The 22,566-nt window shown below is 52.2% G+C and overlaps 1 protein-coding gene across 4 annotated transcripts in view; it reads right to left on the bottom strand.

Annotated features, from left to right (window-relative positions):
* LOC142311727 (cadherin-like protein 26) overlaps positions 1-22,566 on the bottom strand; it is a 273,298-nt gene that overhangs the window by 90,051 nt on the left and 160,681 nt on the right. For all 4 annotated transcript variants that reach the window (XM_075350388.1, XM_075350392.1, XM_075350389.1 and 1 more), the window contains exon 4: positions 620-769. In XM_075350388.1, the coding sequence (XP_075206503.1) occupies positions 620-769 (150 nt within the window). The remainder of the gene's footprint in view (positions 1-619; positions 770-22,566) is intronic.

Here is a 22,566-nt window from a genome sequence, read left to right as displayed (position 1 = left end):
TAATCTTTGTTTTCAAATCATTTGAGAGTTGTTTTGAGGAGCCCATGATGCCACTCTTCATAGGAGATTCAAATAGGAGAACAACTTGCAAGTGGCCACCTTAAATACCTTTTCTCATGATTGGATACACCTGCCTATGAAGTTCAAAGCTCAATGAGGTTACAAAACCAATTTAGTGCTTTAGTAAGTCAGTAAAAAGTAGTTAGGAGTGTTCAAATCAAGAAATTGATAAGGGTGCCCATACTTTTGCATCGGTCAAATTTTGTTTAAATGCGGATTGCACATTTTCTGTTAGTACAATAAACCTCATTTCAATCCAGAAAAATTACTGAGTCCATCAGTTATTAGATATATGAAACTGAAATAGCTGTTGCAAATACCCAAATTGTTATAAATAAAAAAGATTAACATTAATAGGGGTGCCCAAACTTTTTCATATGACTGTAGATAGATAGATAGGAGATGAATGAATGGATAGATAGGAGATGGATGGATAAATGGTAGATAGATAGATAAAATATTCTCTTAGCTCCTGAAACACCATATAACTCAGTAGGACTTGGCCTATATCAGGGTGGATAGATCCGATCTTCTCCTAGGGCTGAGAGCTGTCACTTACCTGGAATAAAGGAGTGTCTTCATAGTCTATTGCCTGGTGCACGTAAATTGCTCCAGTATCTTCATTTATATGGAAAAGCCCTTTGGGCTCTTCGTCCACTCCTTTCCCCTGCAGCTTGTATACAAGCTGAGCTTCTTCTTCTAGTTTCACCTGCCAGATACCAGGAAAAAGGTTCAAAGAAAGACAAAAATAAAACAGGTCATTAAAATATACTTGCCAAGGTTGCCCAGAAGGCATGTGACACTCCATTTGACCCCCAAGGCAACAAAACCTATTAACCAAAATCCATGTGATGTGTGTATTCATTATGACATATCTTCTTAAGCGTGAGAAAGCAGCAGGACCAGAAAATGTTATTGAATATTAACCTGGCCTTCCAAGGCATGCTGAGAGTGGTAGTTTTCTAACAGACAGAGAAATGCAAGTTGAGGACCACCGTCACCCGAGCAATATGTATATGGAGTATTTTAGTGACCTAAAATACTTTTTCCAAAAATGACGTGGCTAACATGGGGTAGTCTATTTTGCAGATCTACTGTTGAGTAAATCTCATTGGATTCCCATAGACAAGAGAGGAGCTAAAAGAGGAGGTTCCTCAAGGGCGTAGCAACTGTGACTGGGCCCGTAGGGCATAGAGGTCTTTACTGATGGTTTGATCTGTGGACAGTATGGTACAGAGAATGAGAAGCTGAGCTGAATGATTTATAGGTTTGGTGGAAACAAATCAGTATAATGTAAGTATTTTATTCATTGAAATCCCTTTGTTTGTATACATAGTCCAGTGGGCAGTCCAAATAGTGATTGACAGCTGTCTTTGCATGCACAGTCTAGAGGGAAAATTGTTAAAGGGAATCTGTCAGGAGGTTTTTGCTACCTCATCTAAGAGCAGCATGATGTAGACAAAGAGTCCCTGAATCTAACGATGTATCACTTAGATTACTGGGTGCCGCCGTTCTGATAAAATCAAAGATTTTAGATTTTGCATGTAGCAGAGCTGTGGGAACTGCACCTGCCCACACCAGGCTTTCAGTGGACATTTCCATAGACAGAAACAGCTAATCACAGAGGGGGCGGAGTCAGACTATTCTCAGTGCTCCTCAGACCCACTAATGATAAAGATAAGAGACATTGTAGACAAACAAAAGCAGACTTAGAGATAAGAGATGCCTGGCTGTAATCTGAATTGTAACCCTTGCATGCTGTATTTAGGTTACCTGGCAAAAACCTGCTGACAGATTCCCTTTAATCATTAGGAGGACCGCCCACTGGACTCCTATACATACAAACACGATGAATAAAATGCAATTTATATTGAATCTTTTATCAAAATGTCTATCAATCTCATCAACTCCTCCTGCTCTATAACTTACTCCCTGCAGATCAGATACAATTTTTAACAAGACAGGTTCCATTTAAATTTACCTTTAAGTCCCTTTTAATAAATGCGTTATGCCTTATTCAAGATCTAACGGTGTTGGCTCAGGGATTTTGTACTTGTCTCTTGTCACTTGCCATAAACATGAAATTCTTTATTTAGCCCCCTTGGCTAATAAGGCTAGATTAATATACAAGGAAACGGGCACTATCACTGGAAAGGTGAAGTGCAGGAACAAAGTGTGAACAATGCCAGATTCAGAACAGACTTTTACACCAGGTACAAGTAGACTATGCCCGGGTGTCCGCCTCCAGTGAGCATATACTCCCGCAAATGGTGGAAGACAGAGCACACGGTGACGCCGTCTGACCATTATAGTCAATGGCCCCATCGGCGCATACGTCCAAAACCTGTTTTGCGGGGAGTTCGGACGGAAGCCCCGACAGGACCACTGACACAGATCGGAACACACTGTAAAAGTGGCCTTACAAGTTCACCTCAGCTGCTCCTTTGGTGGATGTTCCATTTCCTTCTACCACCACCCAGCTTAGCATAACAGAATGATACAAGAAAGTCATTCTTTTCCTCTTTTCCACCCGCGGTTCCGCATCCTCGCAGCAACAAGGTGAAACGATGCTCTCAGATCTAGCACCCTATACTCATATCACATCAAATACCGTGTTCGCTCGTTACCTCTCAGCAGTAAGCTACTCCCTATTTAAATTCTAAGAAGGAGTCTGTCTTTTCCCTATGGACTGACTCCTCACTCATGAGCTAATCCCACAGCGTAACTGTTTCTTGTCCTACAGTCAAATACTGAACATCTTATATTACAAAAACCTCCTATATAACCTTTTACCTATATTGTTATAATGTCCAACCACTAGATGGCGACATTAACTTGCAGACTCTATACATCATTATATTACATTGCTTAACAAACACTGTACATCTATACATTGCACTACATCCTATGCATTTCCATTACTTTCCTACATAACATTACTCTATATCTTATTACCCATATATATTTAAGAACACTTTTGGTGTCTTCAGGGGTAGGAACTCGACCACCATCTTACATTGTCAATGAGGTTCTGGGGCATAATACAAGATGTAAATTGTTTTAAAGATGAATAATCACTATAGCATGACTCTTGGTGTCATTCTTAACAAGCAACTGTTAAATTTTTGGACAACTTTTGTAATGGAGTTTATATTTGCTTTTGGTTGGAATGGTTGGAGTCATCGCATGAGTGAGCTTTGCCCCAAGGGTTATGGAAGGGGGACAGGAAGTGGAAAGCAACCTTCAGCCCACTTCTGTCTTGGGTGGCAACGTACTGGATCTTTCCTTTGCCCCCCACCTTCTTTTTTATGTAAGGCTAAGTTCACATTTCCGCTAAAATGTATCAGTCACAATCCGCTGCTCTTGTAAACAACGGAATCCGTTTAGCGGATTCCGTTGCTCCCATAGACTTGTATGAGCAGCGGATTGTGACTGATGATGCTGCGTTGCACCCTCCGCCCGACTGATCAGTCGTGGAACGACTGACCGCCGGGCGGGAGGAACGCAGCATGTAACGTTTTTTGAGCAGCGCGATCCGTCGGATTTCGCTGCGCATGCTCTCTGGCTCCCTGCACACGTCACCAGCTTTGGTTGGTTACCCGATATTTACCCTGGTTACGGTGCAAGGAGCCAGCGCTAAGCGGTGTAGGCCCGTAACCAAGGTAAATATCGGGTAACCAAGGTAAACATCGGGTGCTTTGCTACCCGATATTTAATCTGGTTACGTGTGCAGGGATGCCGACACTTCCCCGCTCGGCCCCGCCTCCTCCCGCACTCCGCACATGTGTGTACACACACACACACATATGTGTCGCCCTGGGCAAGCCAGGGGACACAGGTCACAACACCACCACACCCCACACTCCAGGTAGGCACACCTGCTAACCAGAAATCCTTGTTGCCTCCCTCCAAGAGTCTGTTGATGCACACCAGGGGGTGGGCCAGGCGGTTGGCTCCGCCCACCAAGGAGCTCACAACTCTGGAGGCAGGAAGTAACCAGGCAGAAAGCCCAGGCAGGGCAAGAGTGCAGTCAGCTCAGGGACGAGCTTAAGTGAACCAGAAGTGAAAGTGAAGGAAAGGAAAGTGGAGAAGGAGGAAAGCAAGAAGTGGAGAGAGCGCAGAGAGTGCACAGAGCCTGAGAGCCCAGCTGTGTGTAGGGCTAGAACAGCAAGGTCAGCGACGGCGGTGACTGTCCAGAGGGGGACCGTTTGGAAGTTCCTGGAAGGACCCCGTTGGCTGTGTGCCCGGTGGTCTGGAGCAGTGTTCCGAAGGACAGTCAGCACCAGGGCAGGGGCCTCTCGGACCCCGGCAAGGCTAGGAGTCGCCCAATTTGCCGAATCCGTCAGTGAAGGGGACGCAGATCCCCCAGCAACAAAGTCCCGATTGACGGCAACAGCCCGACCATTACCGGGGAGACACCGCCACGGCACCAGTTTCCCCAGGGCCAGCGCCTGCGGGCAAACTGTAGAGCTCCTCCGGCCCAGATTGCAGTCGGGGAGCGGGTAACCGGAGGGAATCCACCGCTACCATCAGTCAAACAGGTGCAAGGAAGAGGGACATCACCGTCACCTACCGGGGAAGCAAAGCAGCCGTCTGTGGGACCGTCCTACCAGCCGTTTGGTTTACCGTACAAACTGTGTCCAAGTCTCAGGCTGAGTGAGTACCATAGTGCCGCAAGGCGCAGCGCTGCCCCCGCGTCCCTGCGCCCACCAGGCCCTACACTTCACATCTCTTCACCGGGCCCCGGGATCACCAACCCCTACCCACGGAGGGGCAACACAACACCTGGCTGCTCCCATCACCATCCCCGGGACCCCCACACTGAGCAGCGGTGGTGCCATCACCACAACCGTGGGTGGCGTCACGAACTATAATCCAACAAACACCCCCCTTTCACTCACGGGCGAGGAGTGTCGCTCGAGACACCCCGGGATCCGGCCCGCAGCTCGAGCCACCAGGAGCAACTGCCGGACCCGAGCAGAAGGGGTGAGCGCGGTGTGCTGACACCCTCCTCCCCGCCCGCGACAACTTGGCGTCACGAACAGGATCTTACCGCTCTGCCGTCTGGTAGAGGTGCGCCTTGTTACCGCCGGAGGTATCCGGCAGAAAAATTTCAGAAGCCGCCATCTTTGGCGCGAAAAGTTCCCGCTCGAGCGTCTTCTCGAGCAGTAGAGGCGCGAAGGCCAAAACTCCGCCCCGAGAGAGGAGGGGCCGGAAAGAGCTAAGGGGGACGGAAACAAGATGTCTGCGCCCGACGGAGCCGCTGGAAGAGCGGTGGTCGCAGCCGCAGCGGCACCCGCGGATGGGAATGGGCCTGCCCAGGTCCCGGCCGTACTGGCGGGAGGTGCCGCGGCCCCCGCGCTTGCTCAGGTCATGCCGTTTTCCTTGCCCTATGCACCCGGAGCTGCCTGGCTACCGCAGTATGACGGGAAACCGGATGCCTTGCAGGCCTTCCGGAAAAAGCTTAACCCGTTGCTAGAGCTGTACCCGCTGACTGATAAGCAACGTGCAGCGATAGTGCTGGGCCAGTTAACCGGTGCGGCGGAGCAGGAAGCGGAGACCTGGGCCGAGGGGGACCGGCTCTCTGTAGCCACCATCTTCGAGAAGCTACAGACTGCCTTCGAGACCCGGACTGAAGCTGAGCTGAGGATGCAGTTTTACCAGTGCCGGCAGCGAGCTGGGGATAGCATTCGGGACTATGCTCTACGTCTGCAGACCGCCCTCCGCACGCTAAAGCGGGTGAACTCTATTAATGAGGCGGATAGCAACAAGATGTTAGTGGAGCAATTCGCGCAGGGGATGAGGTCCCCTGAGGATCGTAAACAACTCCGGCTGTGGGCTCTGGAACACCCTGATGTGGACTTTGCTGTGTTAAAGGAGCGAGCTATCAAAGCACTACAGCCCCCAGCTGCTGAAGTTCTGGAACCTGTCCCGTGGCCCGTCGAGACAGCTCCTGTTGTGGCAGCCCCAGCCAAACCAACCTCCTTACTACCTGCAGCCTCGAGCAGCGCAGTGGAAGAACTGGCAGCCCAGGTCCGTCGCCTGGATGGAGACCTTGCTAAAATCCTTGCTGCACTACAACCTCTGACCAGATCTCAGCCCCCAGTGCAGATACAGCTTGCTGACAGTCCCGAAGATGTTCCCTGGATGCAGCAGAGAAGCGCTAACAACCCGCGGAGCAGACCTCCAATCTGCTACAAGTGCCGTAAGCCGGGCCATGTTTACCGACAGTGCCCGTTAAACGAGCAACCCCTGGGGCCCCGGGCCAATCCTCAGGAGTAGAACACCGTGGCCCCCCGGACTGGCGAGACCGATACGTCGGGGCCCGCCCTATCATCCCTGTGGCTGTGGACGGCATACCCGTGATGGCTCTCTTGGACACTGGATCACAGGTAACTACCATACCGTACACATTGTATCAGCGATATTGGGCCACAGACGAGCTAGCGCCTCCAGACAATAGTATAAATTTGATTGCCGCTAATGGACTTCCATTGACCCAGGTGGGGTATAAAGAGGTGGCTATGACAGTGGGGCAAGCTGAACTGCAACACCAAGGTATGATTGTGATCATGAATGAGCCTAGTGATCATAACCCGAAAATAGTGTTGGGGACCAATGTGATGGAACACTGCATGGCTGATGTGCTGAACCTTTTGCAGCAGCTAGCCGCCACGGCGGCGGGGAGCCGGCAGAGGGCTGTGCAACGTGAGATCCGCGCCCTGATGTACCGCCAGCATGTAAGCTCAACCGGAGGGGAGATTGGTGGAGTGCGAGTGATGGATGTTGCTCCATTGACTGTGCCCCCTAGAAGTGAGATGATGATCTGGTGTAGGGCAGCAGTAGGGCCTCAGGGGCGTGACTACCCTGCAATGATGGAGCCCATGCCTTCTGAGCACTGGCCCACTGTAGTGGCCGCCCGAGGGGTGGTAGATGTGAAGAAAGGGAGAGTGCCTGTGAGAGTGTTGAATTGCGGGGAGGAAGAAGTCAGGCTCCCCCGGTATGCCACCATTGCCAAGCTGCTCACCCTGGACCCTCACACTATCCAGGAAGCCCGTCCATCCACACTCCCACCTACCACCAGCACTTCCCCACCCCAGGGGGACACCAAGGAGTGGCACCAACAGCTACATGTGGGCACTGATGATACCCCTACACATCACAGGGCAGGGGTACACAGGGTAGTGCAGGAGTACGAACAGGTTTTCAGTAAGCACCCCCTAGACTTTGGGCAGATCAAGGGGGTCCAACACCACATTCCCACGGGTGAACATCCCCCTATCAAAGAGAGGTACAGACCTATTCCCCCTGCACATTATCAGTGTGCCAAGGATATGTTGAAGAATATGAAGGAGGCAGGGGTTATTCGGGACAGTTGTAGTCCCTGGGCCGCTCCGTTGGTACTGGTCAAGAAGAAGGATGGTACCATGCGGATGTGTGTGGACTACCGGAAGATCAACCAGATAACCCATAAAGATGCCTATCCATTGCCTCGTATTGAAGAATCTTTGGCTGCACTGAGAACTGCAAACTACTTCTCGACCCTTGACCTCACCAGCGGATACTGGCAAGTGGCCGTGGCCCCCGAGGACCGGGAGAAGACCGCCTTCACCACCCCGATGGGGCTATGCGAATTCAATAGCATGCCGTTTGGGCTGTGCAATGCCCCCGGGACTTTCCAACGGTTGATGGAGTGCTGTCTGGGACATTTAAACTTCGAGACCGTCCTGCTGTATTTGGATGATGTGATTGTTTATTCCCAGACGTATGAGGCCCATCTGGAGCACCTGGCCGAGGTGTTCGCATCCCTTGCCAAGTTCGGGATGAAGTTGAAGCCCTCGAAGTGCCATCTGCTGAAACCCAGGGTGCAGTATCTAGGACACGTGGTGAGTGCGGATGGTGTCGCCCCCGACCCTGAGAAGATCACTGCCATCCAGAGCTGGCCGAGACCAACCACGGTGAAGGAAGTAAGGCAGTTCCTGGGTCTGGTGGGGTACTATCGGCGCTTTATAAAGGGGTACACGAAGATGGCCGCCCCCATGCAAGATCTCCTCGTGGGACAGACCAAAGGTGGTAGACCTATTGGAGCCCCACTGTTGTGGGAGGACAAGCATGAGGAGTCCTTTGGCCAGTTGAAGGCGGCCTTGACCGGAGAAGAGGTCTTGGCGTACCCTGACTATGGGCGCCCGTTCATCCTCCACACGGACGCCAGTAACGTGGGGCTAGGAGCGGTCTTGTCCCAGGTCCAGGATGGGAAGGAGAAGGTGATTGCCTACGCCAGCCGAAAACTCCGGCCGACCGAAAGGAACCCTGAGAACTATAGCTCCTTCAAGCTCGAGCTATTGGCGTTGGTGTGGGCTATCACAGAGCGGTTCCGCCACTACCTGGCGGCGGCGAAATTCACCGCGTTTACGGACAACAATCCGCTAACTCACCTGGACACGGCCAAGTTGGGCGCGCTGGAGCAGCGGTGGGTAGCCCGGCTAGCCAACTATGATTTCACCATAAAGTACCGAGCTGGTCGTGTCAACATCAATGCAGATGCACTCTCCCGGATGCCCCATTTGTCAGAAGAGGGGTGTGAGGATGACGACCTCGAGGAGATTGAGTTGCCTGCGTTTCACCAGCCGCCTACTGAGAGGGTACAAGTATGTCAGCAACGGGCGGACCTGGACCCGCGGCCCAGTCAAGAGTGGCAGGACGCCCAGGACCAAGCACCGGCTGTCCGCCTTGTCAAGACCCTGGTGGAACAAGGTGCTATGGGAATAGACCCTGCCGCTCCAGCCGAAGCCCAACGCTTGTGGAAAGAACGAAAACGGCTCTACCTACACCAAGGGAGGCTGTACCGTGAGCTGATCAACCCAAAGACCCATGAGAAAATATGCCAGTTGATCGTTCCTCAAGCTGAGGTTGCTACCGTCCTGCGGGCATACCATGATGGTGCTGGCCACTTCGGGTGGAAGAAGCTGGAGATGCTGTTGCGGGAGCGGTTCTATTGGAGTGGGATGCGTGAATCGGTGGAAGCCTGGTGCCGAGAGTGCGGTCCTTGTACACTGAGGAGAAAGGACGAGACTAGCCAGAGGGCACCGTTACATCCCATAGTCACCCATCAGCCGCTGGAGCTGGTCGCCCTGGACCATGTCAAACTCACCCCTAGCCGAAGTGGGTACACCTACGCGTTGACCATGGTAGACCACTACTCAAGATTCATGGTGGTAGTCCCCGTTAAGGACTTGACTGGTCGAACCGCTGCCCGAGCGTTCCAGGCCTATTTTTGCCGACCCCATGGGTACCCCGAGAAGGTGCTGACTGACCAAGGCCCGGCTTTTGAAGCAGAAGTGTTTCACGAATTCTGCCAGTTGTACGGCTGCAAGAAGATCCGGACCACTCCGTACCACGCCCAAACCAACGGCATGTGCGAGAAAATGAATCACTTGGTCCTGGGGCTCCTCAAGACGCTACCGCTGGAAGAACGGAACATGTGGCCGGAAAAGTTACCCGACTTGGTCGACATGTACAATAATATCCCATCCAGCTCGACGAAGTGCACCCCAGCGTATCTGATGAGGGCCCGGCCTGGGGTTGGAGGCTCCGGAAGCACTCCCTTCAACGGCAGAGTGGGAAAGTCGGAGGAGGGCCCAGTACCGGCAAATCCAGGAGTATGTGGAGAAAAACCTCAGTCGAAGTCGAGAACAGCAAGAGCACCGGTTCAACCAGAAGGCGCCTGCAGGTCCTTTCCAGCCAGGAGATGTGGTGCTCAAACGGAAGAGAAAAGCCCACAAACTGGATGACCAGTGGGAGCAAGTCCCTTACGTCGTACAACCCACCGAGTGGGACAATGGGAAGACCTACCAGATCAGTCGTGACCAAGGGGGCACCCTGGCCACAGTTTCTCGGGACCATCTAAAGAAATGCCCCCCAGCGTTAAAAGCAGAGGCTGAAGTACCGGTTCCTCCACCAGTGGAAAAGGCAGCAGAGGTAATCCACACTGTAATGGGTGACTTCCCAGCAAACTGGCCTACACAGAACGGCGCGGTGATACTTCCAGTGATACTGTTCCCACAACCCGTGGATGAAGAAGTAGTGGAAGCGGTTAACCGTGAGCCAGAACCAGTGCCAGTGCCCAGGGATGAACCTGTACCCAGCCCCCCTGCATCTCCGCCTGCCCCACACTATAGCAGGGAGGAGGAACCGATTGTTCCCTCTACCCCACTGTCTAGCACCACTGACACCGGGCCCCGAAGGTCCACCCGTTCCAACCTAGGTAGACCCCCACTTAGGTACAGGGAGACCGTTCTATGAGTAAGAGGGGCCCGCAAATGTAAAAGAGTGTTGTGTGTTTGTTCGAAAGTTTGTTGAAAGTTTTGAAAAAATGAAAAACACTGATTGAACCGAGTTTTCACCTGATTGTCAGCTGTGATTTGCAACCGGCTGGAGCCGGCACCGTTGTCCCCGTGGGGACCGTTAAAAGTTTAAAAATGCATGGGAACTAGCCATGGACAAGCCCGTGAACTCTGCAGGGCAACCACAAACGTTAGTGGCTTGTAAATATGTTGGGTACCGTTGCCGTTTCCGCAATGCCGCCTCTGGAGAGGCAGGTTGGAGGGAGGGCCCTGAGCAGAGCAGGCCAGGGCCCAGCCACCAAAGGGACCGGTGTCTACCCTCTGGAGGGAAGGACAGATCCCGCTCGGGTGACTTGTGCTGGACTGTGGGTCAAGGGGTGCTGCCTGGGCTTTAGGGGCAGCATCAGGGCCAGGTTGCTTGGGTGGGAGAGAGCGGAAACCGTGACCGTACACCGTTGAAACGTTAAAAGTAAAATGTGCCTCCCGTCTTGGGAAGAGTTGATTAAAAATGTTATGTATGTTATGTTTAACCTGTTATCCCCTTTTTACAGAAAAATAAAACCGGTGTAGGACGGCAGCCCGCGGACGGTCTGAATTTTGCTAAGGGGGAATGTGTCGCCCTGGGCAAGCCAGGGGACACAGGTCACAACACCACCACACCCCACACTCCAGGTAGGCACACCTGCTAACCAGAAATCCTTGTTGCCTCCCTCCAAGAGTCTGTTGATGCACACCAGGGGGTGGGCCAGGCGGTTGGCTCCGCCCACCAAGGAGCTCACAACTCTGGAGGCAGGAAGTAACCAGGCAGAAAGCCCAGGCAGGGCAAGAGTGCAGTCAGCTCAGGGACGAGCTTAAGTGAACCAGAAGTGAAAGTGAAGGAAAGGAAAGTGGAGAAGGAGGAAAGCAAGAAGTGGAGAGAGCGCAGAGAGTGCACAGAGCCTGAGAGCCCAGCTGTGTGTAGGGCTAGAACAGCAAGGTCAGCGACGGCGGTGACTGTCCGGAGGGGGACCGTTTGGAAGTTCCTGGAAGGACCCCGTTGGCTGTGTGCCCGGTGGTCTGGAGCAGTGTTCCGAAGGACAGTCAGCACCAGGGCAGGGGCCTCTCGGACCCCGGCAAGGCTAGGAGTCGCCCAATTTGCCGAATCCGTCAGTGAAGGGGACGCAGATCCCCCAGCAACAAAGTCCCGATTGACGGCAACAGCCCGACCATTACCGGGGAGACACCGCCACCGCCAAGGCACCAGTTTCCCCAGGGCCAGCGCCTGCGGGCAAACTGTAGAGCTCCTCCGGCCCAGATTGCAGTCGGGGAGCGGGTAACCGGAGGGAATCCACCGCTACCATCAGTCAAACAGGTGCAAGGAAGAGGGACATCACCGTCACCTACCGGGGAAGCAAAGCAGCCGTCTGTGGGACCGTCCTACCAGCCGTTTGGTTTACCGTACAAACTGTGTCCAAGTCTCAGGCTGAGTGAGTACCATAGTGCCGCAAGGCACAGTGCTGCCCCCGCGTCCCTGCGCCCACCAGGCCCTACACTTCACATCTCTTCACCGGGCCCCGGGATCACCAACCCCTACCCACGGAGGGGCAACACAACACCTGGCTGCTCCCATCCCCGGGACCCCCACACTGAGCAGCGGTGGTGCCATCACCACAACCGTGGGTGGCGTCACGAACTATAATCCAACAAACACCCCCCTTTCACTCACGGGCGAGGAGTGTCGCTCGAGACACCCCGGGATCCGGCCCGCAGCTCGAGCCACCAGGAGCAACTGCCGGACCCGAGCAGAAGGGGTGAGCGCGGTGTGCTGACACCCTCCTCCCCCGCCCGCGACACATACACTGGTCCCCAGCCATGCAGACAAGCACTGCCACTGACACCCTCGTCTGGCCCCGCCCCCCGCTCGGCTCCGCCCCCCGCACTCCGCATGTACACACACACACATACATACATACATACATACATACATAACACACACACTCACCTGTCCCCAGCCATGCAGACCGCAGCACTGCCACTGACATCCTCAGCGCCTGGCCCCGCCCCCTCCGCATTCAGCATGTGTATATACACACACACACATACACACCTGTCCTGCAGTCCCTGCGGCACTGACGTCCTCAGTGCCACGGCCCCGCTCGGCTCCCCCCCCCGAACTCCGCCCCCCGCACACAACGGAATCCGACAAAGAATTCTGTTCTTTGTCATCCGTTGTACAGCGTTGAACAGCGCATCAGTCACATGCGTCAAACGACGCATGTGACTGATACAAAACAACGGAAATGTGAACTTAGCCTAAGATGCTAAAGGTATCTAGCTATGCAGCTATAGAGGGTCTAACGTAAGTCGTGGTGCCAATGCCAACCCCTGTCACATAGGAAGTCACCCACATAATAAATGACACATGAAACCTTGTTACAAATTTTGCTTTGAGGCATTGTGAATATAATGATGCCAACATTATTAGTTAATTGGCCTAAAAGACTTGTGTGTAGCGCCCCCTGTCTACCTGCACTATCCATTACCAGTCATGTCTGTACAAAACTTCTTCCCAGCCCCCTTCTACAGATAGGGACTATATTACATTACATTAGATGTTCAGGGCTGTCTAATTATAAGAAAACAGAGACAATTGTATCTCAGGTAGTAGATGATTGCAGAACATAATTACTTGAGCAGTACGGCAAGCTTATTAAGAAGTAAGAAGAGTCAATGCCAAAATTAGCAGAAGGCGAATATGTGGGAAGTATCACAAAAGATTCCTGCAAGTGCATTCCGGCGACGATAAAAGGGACAGTCACTTCATCTACGCAATGTGTCTGAGTATAAAAGGCTGTAAATGGGTGGAATGTTATGGGGCTATAAAATGACATTTGTGAGCCGTTGTGCAGTCACAATGATATACTTAATTCCCCAGTCTTCAGCATCTGTTTGTCTAATGCATTTAGCCTATTTGATTGCTTCCTTAAAAACAAGCAGTGTTTCCTTATGTAAAACTTGAGGTTCTTCCTTTCCTTCCCTATTTAATGTGTATATTGAATCGATTAGAATCCGATGTATCAGCTCTGACTCTTGTCAACAATCACCCATCATATTTATTGATTTATAGTTACTCCAGAGCTGCACTCACTATTCTGGAGGGGTACCTGTGTACTTCCATATGATACATTGCATTACTTATCCGGCACTGATCCTGAGTTACATCCTGCATTCAACTGTTACGCACCTGTCCCAGGTCAGTGTTTTGCTTCCCTCACCCTGGTCCACTAGACTCTGCTGTGCTTCACGTTGGGCTTTACAGATAATCAATCCCATGTGGTCAAGTGCCCGGGCTTATATAAGGTTCACCAAGACAGACATGACTTCAGTGTATCTATAATACTTAATTTCTCGGTGCACCTCAACCTGCTCAGTACCTGTCTGCTTTCTCCAGGACGTCTCTGTGGCGCCCCTGACCTGGTCAGGCACCACTGAGTACTGCACCCATGCTGGGGACAGTACAATACAGGTAATCCAGAAGGCTGACAGGGGTGTGGTACACAGGCGCATAGTGATCAGCTCTCACACATGTACCCATGAGAGGACCCCTGGGGATCCCAGGAGGGGGAAAAGCCTTGACCTTCACTGGAATAGTGGAGGGGGCCAAAAGCCTCCATCTCCTCTCAAGGGGTGTGGTAAGAGAATCTGGTTGCTAGGTGGCGTAGGCAAGAACAGGAGAGGAGGGGCAGTGAGTCAGTTAGAGCAGAACTCCATAGGGCTCAGTGAGGAGCAGACCTGTGGGGCTGTTGCTGTCTAACAGCGCCCGCGCAGTGGCTACTGACGGGGGAGAACGGTCAACTAGGAGTGCTACCCGAAATCCATCTTCAGCTAGAGAGAGAGCAACGGAGTGGGAAGTAAGGAGACTGCTAGAGAGCACCAGGCCCAAACGGGCGGCAGATCCCGAAGCGGAGATAGATCCAGCTTTCTTTTGCTAAACCTGCCGGTGTGGGGCTCTCAAAGCCCACGCCACAACACCACAAAAAGCCGCAGCCACGTAGCCACAGTTAGGGCCCATAGCTCACAGGAGGCAAGAAGCTGGAGTGATCTGGCCCAGGCAACAAGCACACGGCAAACGAAGGGGAGTGAGGCTTCAGCAACTTCCCTGGGTGACCCCCATAGGGACTCAAAGTCGGGGTCACCCCAAACCACCAAGGGCTAAGGAAGGCGAGTTAGTAGTCACCCTCACAAGTCAGCCTGAAGGACACCTGGTTCCCGCCTGGTTCATCCCAGCTACGCCCGGGTTACTCACCCTGCCACCTGAAGTGAGTAAAAACCCTGAAAGACATTCTGCCTGTGTGGAGTTATTCTGCGCCTTGTGGTACTACGCACCTACACCGGGCCCTGGGGCTTGCCTCACTCTCAGGAGGCTATTCCAACTAACTGCACACACCATCAGCCCCAGGCGACCCTCAACCTGCAGTGGCGGTCCCTACTGGCCGCAATACTGAGAGTGGCGTCACGACAAGAAGAAGATCTCCTACCTGTGACCAGATCCAGCCGAGTGGAGTCCCTGAAGGTAATGCACCGACACAACACCTGTGGGGCTTCACATCTGGCGTCACGAACAGGATAAGGACTAGACCTGTTCAGACAGGTGACCATGTGCCTGGGCGGTCCGCTTGAAAAATTGGAAGCGCCGCCATATTGCCACCATGAAAAGCGCGCTGAAAAACAACAGCAGCCCGCGCTGGAAGAAGTTACCGCCCACGAAGAGGTGTGGCTACCCAGAGATCCCCTGCAGAGTTCTGACCTTGCCAGCTATGAGAGTGGAAGCGTCCAGAGACGTCGGGACAGAAAGGGAGCCAGAAGCCTGCTGCTGGGAGAGGAGCTGCTGAAAGAGGCAGAGCGGAAACTGAACAGCTTGCTATTAGAGGCAACGGCGAGTCCACAGCTGGAGAGTCGTGCAGAAGAGGGCGCAGAAGAAATGGCGTCTGACCGCAGAAATCCAGAACCGGGCTCCGCTGCCTGGTGGTATCGGGAGCTGGCCCAGTTCTGCGACCGACTGGAGACCCGGGTCGTGGAGCAGATCCGAGAAGAACGTATGGAACTTCTGGAGATGGCTGCCGCGGTTCAGGCCTATGAGAGGGGAACCGCACGACGAGTGCCAGACCGGACGGCGACGACTCAGACCCCGATGCTGCCACCGATGGGTGAGTCCAGTATTACCCCTGCCGGCCCGGATGCCCCGACCCCTGCTGCCACGCCCGCGGTCCCTGAAGAGGCGCCCGGCGCGGCGACGCTGAGCCAGGCCGCAGCCACGCCAGGTGCGGCCCGCCAAGCCCAGGCCGCCGCAGCGATGCCCTGCTCGGCCCGCCAAGCCCCGGCCGCCGCAGCGATGCCCTGCTCGGCCCGCCAAGCCCCGGCCGCCGCAGCGATGCCCTGCTCGGCCCGCCAAGCCCCCGGCCGCCGCAGCGATGCCCTGCTCGGCCCGCCAAGCCCCGGCCGCCGCAGCGATGCCCTGCTCGGCCCGCCAAGCCTCGGCCGCCGCAGCGATGCCCTGCTCGGCCCACCAAGACCCGGTCCCTGCAGCGACGCCCAGCCCAGCCTGCACAGATCCCATCACAGCTGCGACGCCGATCCAGGCCGCCGCCATACAGGGCGCGGCCCGCCAAGACCAGGCCGCCGCCAAACAGGGCGCGGCCCGCCAAGACCAGGCCGCCGCCATGCCGGGCGCGGCCCGCCAAGACCAGGCCGCCGCCATACAGGGCGCGGCCCGCAAAGAGATTGCATCACCATTTACCCCGGCCTGCAAGGCCAGAGCAGACACCGCTCCCCAGTCTAAAGAGGTCCCTGCTGGAAAGCCCACGCTGGGGGAGGACCCCGCATACTGGCAGCTGAAGGCTGACATGGAGGCCAAGTTTCCACAATGGTTGGTGGACCAGTACATACTCCCTCCGCATACCCCCAAGACGACTCCTGCAGCAATCATGCCAAAAAGATCCCTGCCTGGGCCTGCTGAAGAAAGTCCATCCCCAGCACTGCCACCAAAGGAGTGCTCAGAAGAACTAAGGGGGAGGGGAGGCCAGGAAGCTGAGGAGCTGACTCAGGAGCCATCAGCAGTGGATCCATGCCCAGAGCCGGAGATGTTGCCATATTCTCGCTGGGATGAAGAGGAAGATTTATCCAGCAACCTCACCTGGGAGCCTGCCAGCAGTGAAGCAGCCACCCAGCAGAATCAAGCCCGCAAGACACGGCGCCGTAGCCGAAACCAGTTGTCACCTGCTCCGCCATCCCCAGAGCAAAGAGATGACATAACGGCCAGAGACCTAGAAGAAAAACGGTTCCTGAGAAGAGCCAAAGCACAGGTCAGAGGACCCCTTTGTAGAGGAATTGTGGAAGACTTTAGCCTGAAGTCAGGATATGGATTCATCGTTGCACCTGGTATCAAAGAAGGCATTTTTGTCAATAGGAGAGACGTCAGAGCTAATTTGCCCAGAGGACATCCTGGAAGGAACCTGAGAATGGGAGACACAGTGCAGTTTACCATGCATCAAGGCGAAAGAGGCTGGTATGCGCTAGATGTAGCACCATGTCCTAAAGAAGAAGAAAGGAAAGACAGCGATAAAGAAAGAACAGACAAAGAACCCACTGATGAGACTACCACAGATGAAGAAAAAGATCAAGGAAGCAACAGGTGCCGCAGCCCTACAGGCCCAAGCCCTGGTATGGAGGAATCCACGTAAAGCAAGAAAAGTAAAGTAAAGCAAGTTACCAGTTTGAAAAGTTTGTTTTGCAACGTTTTACAAGTTTAAGAATGTGACCACATAAACTGATGTGAGAAATGAACCTTAAGGCTATGAACTGGCTATAGCCACAAACTCTCGCGGTGTAAATAGTTACACCAGAGGGCACCACCACCACCAGAGTCAGCCTGTTTAGGGGCTTGGCTCGTCTGCAACCAGGAGGAGCCCGTCCGTATATAGGGCCTTGGCTCACCTGCGACCAGAGAGCATGCCTGTTTATGGGGCCTGGCTCTCCACCACAAAGAGGGTACCTGGTCAGCACCAACTGTGGAGGCCGCCTCTGCATCCTGCCAGAAGAGGCTGAAGGCGCGGATCCACCAGGCCAGGTATACCCTGAAACCACCAGCCCATGTAAGCCGCCTCTACATCCTGCCAGAAGTGGCTGAAGCCGCGGCCAACGTGAAAGGGTTTGGGTGGGTTAACGGACTTGTGGGTGGAGGGTGGTGATGTATGGTACCTGGTGCTTTTAAAATGTTTTACATGTTTTAATGTTTTATGCATTTTAAAATGTTGTCTTGCAGCCCGAGGACGTGCTGGTGATAACTAAGGGGGAATGTGGCGCCCCTGACCTGGTCAGGCACCACTGAGTACTGCACCCATGCTGGGGACAGTACAATACAGGTAATCCAGAAGGCTGACAGGGGTGTGGTACACAGGCGCATAGTGATCAGCTCTCACACATGTACCCATGAGAGGACCCCTGGGGATCCCAGGAGGGGGAAAAGCCTTGACCTTCACTGGAATAGTGGAGGGGGCCAAAAGCCTCCATCTCCTCTCAAGGGGTGTGGTAAGAGAATCTGGTTGGTAGGTGGCGTAGGCAAGAACAGGAGAGGAGGGGCAGTGAGTCAGTTAGAGCAGAACTCCATAGGGCTCAGTGAGGAGCAGACCTGTGGGGCTGTTGCTGTCTAACAGCGCCCGCGCAGTGGCTACTGACGGGGGAGAACGGTCAACTAGGAGTGCTACCCGAAATCCATCTTCAGCTAGAGAGAGAGCAACGGAGTGGGAAGTAAGGAGACTGCTAGAGAGCACCAGGCCCAAACGGGCGGCAGATCCCGAAGCGGAGATAGATCCAGCTTTCTTTTGCTAAACCTGCCGGTGTGGGGCTCTCAAAGCCCACGCCACAACACCACAAAAAGCCGCAGCCACGTAGCCACAGTTAGGGCCCATAGCTCACAGGAGGCAAGAAGCTGGAGTGATCTGGCCCAGGCAACAAGCACACGGCAAACGAAGGGGAGTGAGGCTTCAGCAACTTCCCTGGGTGACCCCCATAGGGACTCAAAGTCGGGGTCACCCCAAACCACCAAGGGCTAAGGAAGGCGAGTTAGTAGTCACCCTCACAAGTCAGCCTGAAGGACACCTGGTTCCCGCCTGGTTCATCCCAGCTACGCCCGGGTTACTCACCCTGCCACCTGAAGTGAGTAAAAACCCTGAAAGACATTCTGCCTGTGTGGAGTTATTCTGCGCCTTGTGGTACTACGCACCTACACCGGGCCCTGGGGCTTGCCTCACTCTCAGGAGGCTATTCCAACTAACTGCACACACCATCAGCCCCAGGCGACCCTCAACCTGCAGTGGCGGTCCCTACTGGCCGCAATACTGAGAGTGGCGTCACGACAAGAAGAAGATCTCCTACCTGTGACCAGATCCAGCCGAGTGGAGTCCCTGAAGGTAATGCACCGACACAACACCTGTGGGGCTTCACATCTCCAGCTTGCCTGCAGCTTCCAGTATCTCAGCTAAATGTCTGCAGTCTCCAGGATATCTCCTGCCTCCCTGCGGTTTGAAGTTTTCAGCTGCCTGTGTGCCGCCCCAGCAGTGGATCGAACCGCTCGGATCCGGGGGTGGTGTTCGTTCGTGGCTCGAGGGTCTCCGGACCCGGGGGCTTAGCGGCCCCATTCAAATGTAAAAGGGGGGTATTCATACCTCCCAACCGTCCCGGATACAGCGGGACTCTCACGCTTTTGAGCCTTTGATCCCGACTGCCGCCCGTGCGCCTATTTATCCCGTGCTCCGCCCACCCACTGTAGCCCCGCCTCGCTGTTTCTCCCTTCTAATCATTACAGAGTCGAGCGCGCACCTTGAAACTCCTGTGACTGCCGCTGAGGTATGAATCACCCCCTGCAGCAGAGCCGACCCCCCCTGCAGCAGAGCCGCCCCCCCTGCAGCAGAGCCGCCCCCCCCCTGCAGCAGAGCCGACCCCCCCAACGCCCCCCCCCCTACCTGCAGCAGAGCGGACATCCCCAGCCCCGGAGCCTGCACTTCTCTGCAGCTGTTCTCTCTGATTCCCCGTGTGTGGCTTCTCACTGCTGGAGACACACAGGGAATCAGGAAGCTGAGAAGACCGTGCAATCAGCACTTCTCTCTCCTGCAGATAGCACTGGCCAGTAATGACCTATGCAGAGTTACATCTGCCAGACTTCTATTAGCTTACCGATCAGTGGTCTCCTGCCTGTGGAGCTGCTGGGTCCTAGCTGCCCAACAGGTTCAGCTCTGCTTTGTCCTGGCTCCCCTACCAGTTAAAGGGAAACTGTCAGCAGAACTTTCACAATAAAACTAAAAGATTCCCCTCTGGAGCTCCTGGGCTGCATTCTCGAAAGGTTCTTGTTGTTATTGTGCCCCCTTTGAAACCTAAAAAAATACTTTATAATGTCTTACCTTTTTGTATGCAAATGTTTTTTTATGGTCACGGGGGCGGGCTGCCTTGCGTCTGTTATTCCCCCTCCTGCCGCTTTACGCAGTCCCCAATTGCTCATTTACATACATGAGGATGCCTTCCTCATGTAACTGTGTGCTCCTGAGGTCTGTAGAGATATATGGTGTGCACTCAGCTATAAAAAGGTTAGAGGTGCTAGTGAGTGGACCGAGGTCCAGACTATCATATGCAAATTTGAAACACTGCACTCTCAATTCAAGACGAAGTATAAAAAGACCAACAGATTTGTTTTTTCAATCAAAGATTTTTTTGTATTTTATTTTTAAATGATATAAGTAGAAAATAAGTGGAAAATAATACAAGTGGAAGGGACGTTTCGGCCTAAGTATAGGCCTTCTTCACGCCGTATTACACTGTAGGAGGACAGAATAAAATAGAATCACTATTTAAAAATAAAGTACATTATTTACATATAGATAATATACATATATACATAATTGAAAAAAAATTTTGAAAAAATTTTTTGAAAAATTTCCATGTCAGATTAAGTCTTTGAACGTATAATATATAGCAAGTTACCATAGGAATATCATATTAAATACGGACAGTGGCAGTAGTAGTGTATACAAAGGTGTAACACATACCTCCATAGAAGGGAAGAGCTAGTTTCCAAAGATGAATACTGCAAGTGCAGAGAAAGAAGGGATAGAGGGGAGACCCGGGGCTTTGTTTTTTTCTATTATTTACAGAGAGCAAATCCTGTGAATAAAGGTATGAGGGTGAGTAGGTAATAAACCAGCGTATATGTATACAAACCTATGGCTTAATGTGAGTATCTGGGTTGAGTTACCTGGTAAATATATGGTCTCACAGTGTGAATGCTCTGGAGAGGTTTAATGGGTACCACCGTAGGACATTTAGAATTGCGATCCCTTTAGTATAGAATAGAAAATAGTGATAAGTTTCTCAGGAGAATCTCTTAATCAGTATCTGTAGAACTATAATGGGTAATGTGGCTACTTTGTAGTATTATTTATAGTTATTCCAGTAAGTATAGGGATGATACGAAGATCTGTCCTGGATGTAATGTCTTTAGTTGTAATTCCAGAGTCTATGTCCTATAGATCAGGGGACATGGGCGGTTAATAAGCATATGTTGGGATTATGGTAGAGCTTATATAAGAGCAGGTTAAATTACCTTATTGAACTCCACGTGGAGTTTAAAGATGTAATTTCTTATGTGTGTTAAATCAAACTTTATCACTTGTAATTCCTTCAGAGAAATATAGGTAGATCAGTTAGAAATTCACATATATGTGTGGTCATACACGTATACTATATGATAACAATACCTTGGAACAGTAGTGACTATTTAATGCCACGTGTTGTAAGGGGTAATTGGCAGAAGGAAATTTGCTACCATCTAAGGAGAGTAATGTATAACATAGTTTAATATACTGGAGATCAAGTCCCAGGTAGTGATACATATAGTCTAACTGGAGGTAGAGTCTCAGGACATAATACATATTACCTGTAATATCCTCACACAAGGGGTATGTAGGAAGAAAGGTTAGGGGTCCCTCTATAGAATAAAGAGGCATAGTTAGTAGTTTGTAGAGGAGTAATCTGAAGTAGAAGGGTGCAGTATAATGTCATACCTGATGCGCCGTCTTCCCAGACTGTGGCTGATGCAATGCATGGCTGGGTTTGCCGGCTATTTAGCTCCGTAACCCGGAAGTCGCGTCAGACGCCGGCGCATGCGCAGTAGCGATATGTGCTTGTATTAGAGTATGCAAGGTACCGTTAGGTATGTGATAGCGGCGTCCGTGCATGCACAGTTTGCAATTTGGTATACTTAGAGGAATAACAGCACTGGGAAGACGTTTGCTTTGTATGTGGGTGTAATGTCCGTTTTGCGATTGTATTTCATAGGGTGATTAGGTGAAGAAGACTGGGGATGAAAAGGAGAAATGAATTCTAGAAGGCACTATGCAACAGAGCATCAAAAATGTAAAACTGTAGACGGTATATATACATAGTTTCAGATACAGCATATATATGAGCATATTAATAAAAGATACATCACTGATAGATGGTAACGTATAAACTGGCACCACAATATAGTACTATAGACACAGTATTGTTTATGCACCCGTTTAGCATATTGGGACCCTTGCATTGTATGCATTAATCTAACTTTCTCCTTTAGGTCATGCTCATATCATGTACTTTGGAATTCCATGCATTTTGCATTAAACTGTTGGAATGTATTGCCTGTGCAGGGATTTGGTCAAAACGTCCCTACTTTCATATGTATCTTTTATTAATATGCTCATATATATGCTGTATCTGAAACTATGTATATATACCATCTACAGTTTTACATTTTTGATGCTCTGTTGCATAGTGCCTTCTAGAATTCCTTTCTCCTTTTCATCCCCAGTCTTCTTCACCTAATCACCCTATGAAATACAATTGCAAAACGGACATTACACCCACATACAAAGCAAACGTCTTCCCAGTGCTGTTATTCCTCTAAGTATACCAAATTGCAAACTGCGCATGCGCGGACGCCGCTATCACATACCTAACGGTACCTTGCATACTCTAATACAAGCACATATCGCTACTGCGCATGCGCCGGCGTCTGACGCGGCTTCAGGGTTACGGAGCTAAATAGCCGGCAAACCCAGCCATGCATTGCATCAGCCACAGTCTGGGAAGACGGCGC

The sequence above is a fragment of the Anomaloglossus baeobatrachus genome, chromosome 5 (assembly GCF_048569485.1).
Source record: "Anomaloglossus baeobatrachus isolate aAnoBae1 chromosome 5, aAnoBae1.hap1, whole genome shotgun sequence".
NCBI classification, from domain to species: Eukaryota; Metazoa; Chordata; class Amphibia; order Anura; family Aromobatidae; genus Anomaloglossus; species Anomaloglossus baeobatrachus.
The sequence above is the reverse complement of the archived record's forward strand: the minus strand, read 5'-3'. Positions and strand labels throughout refer to the sequence as shown.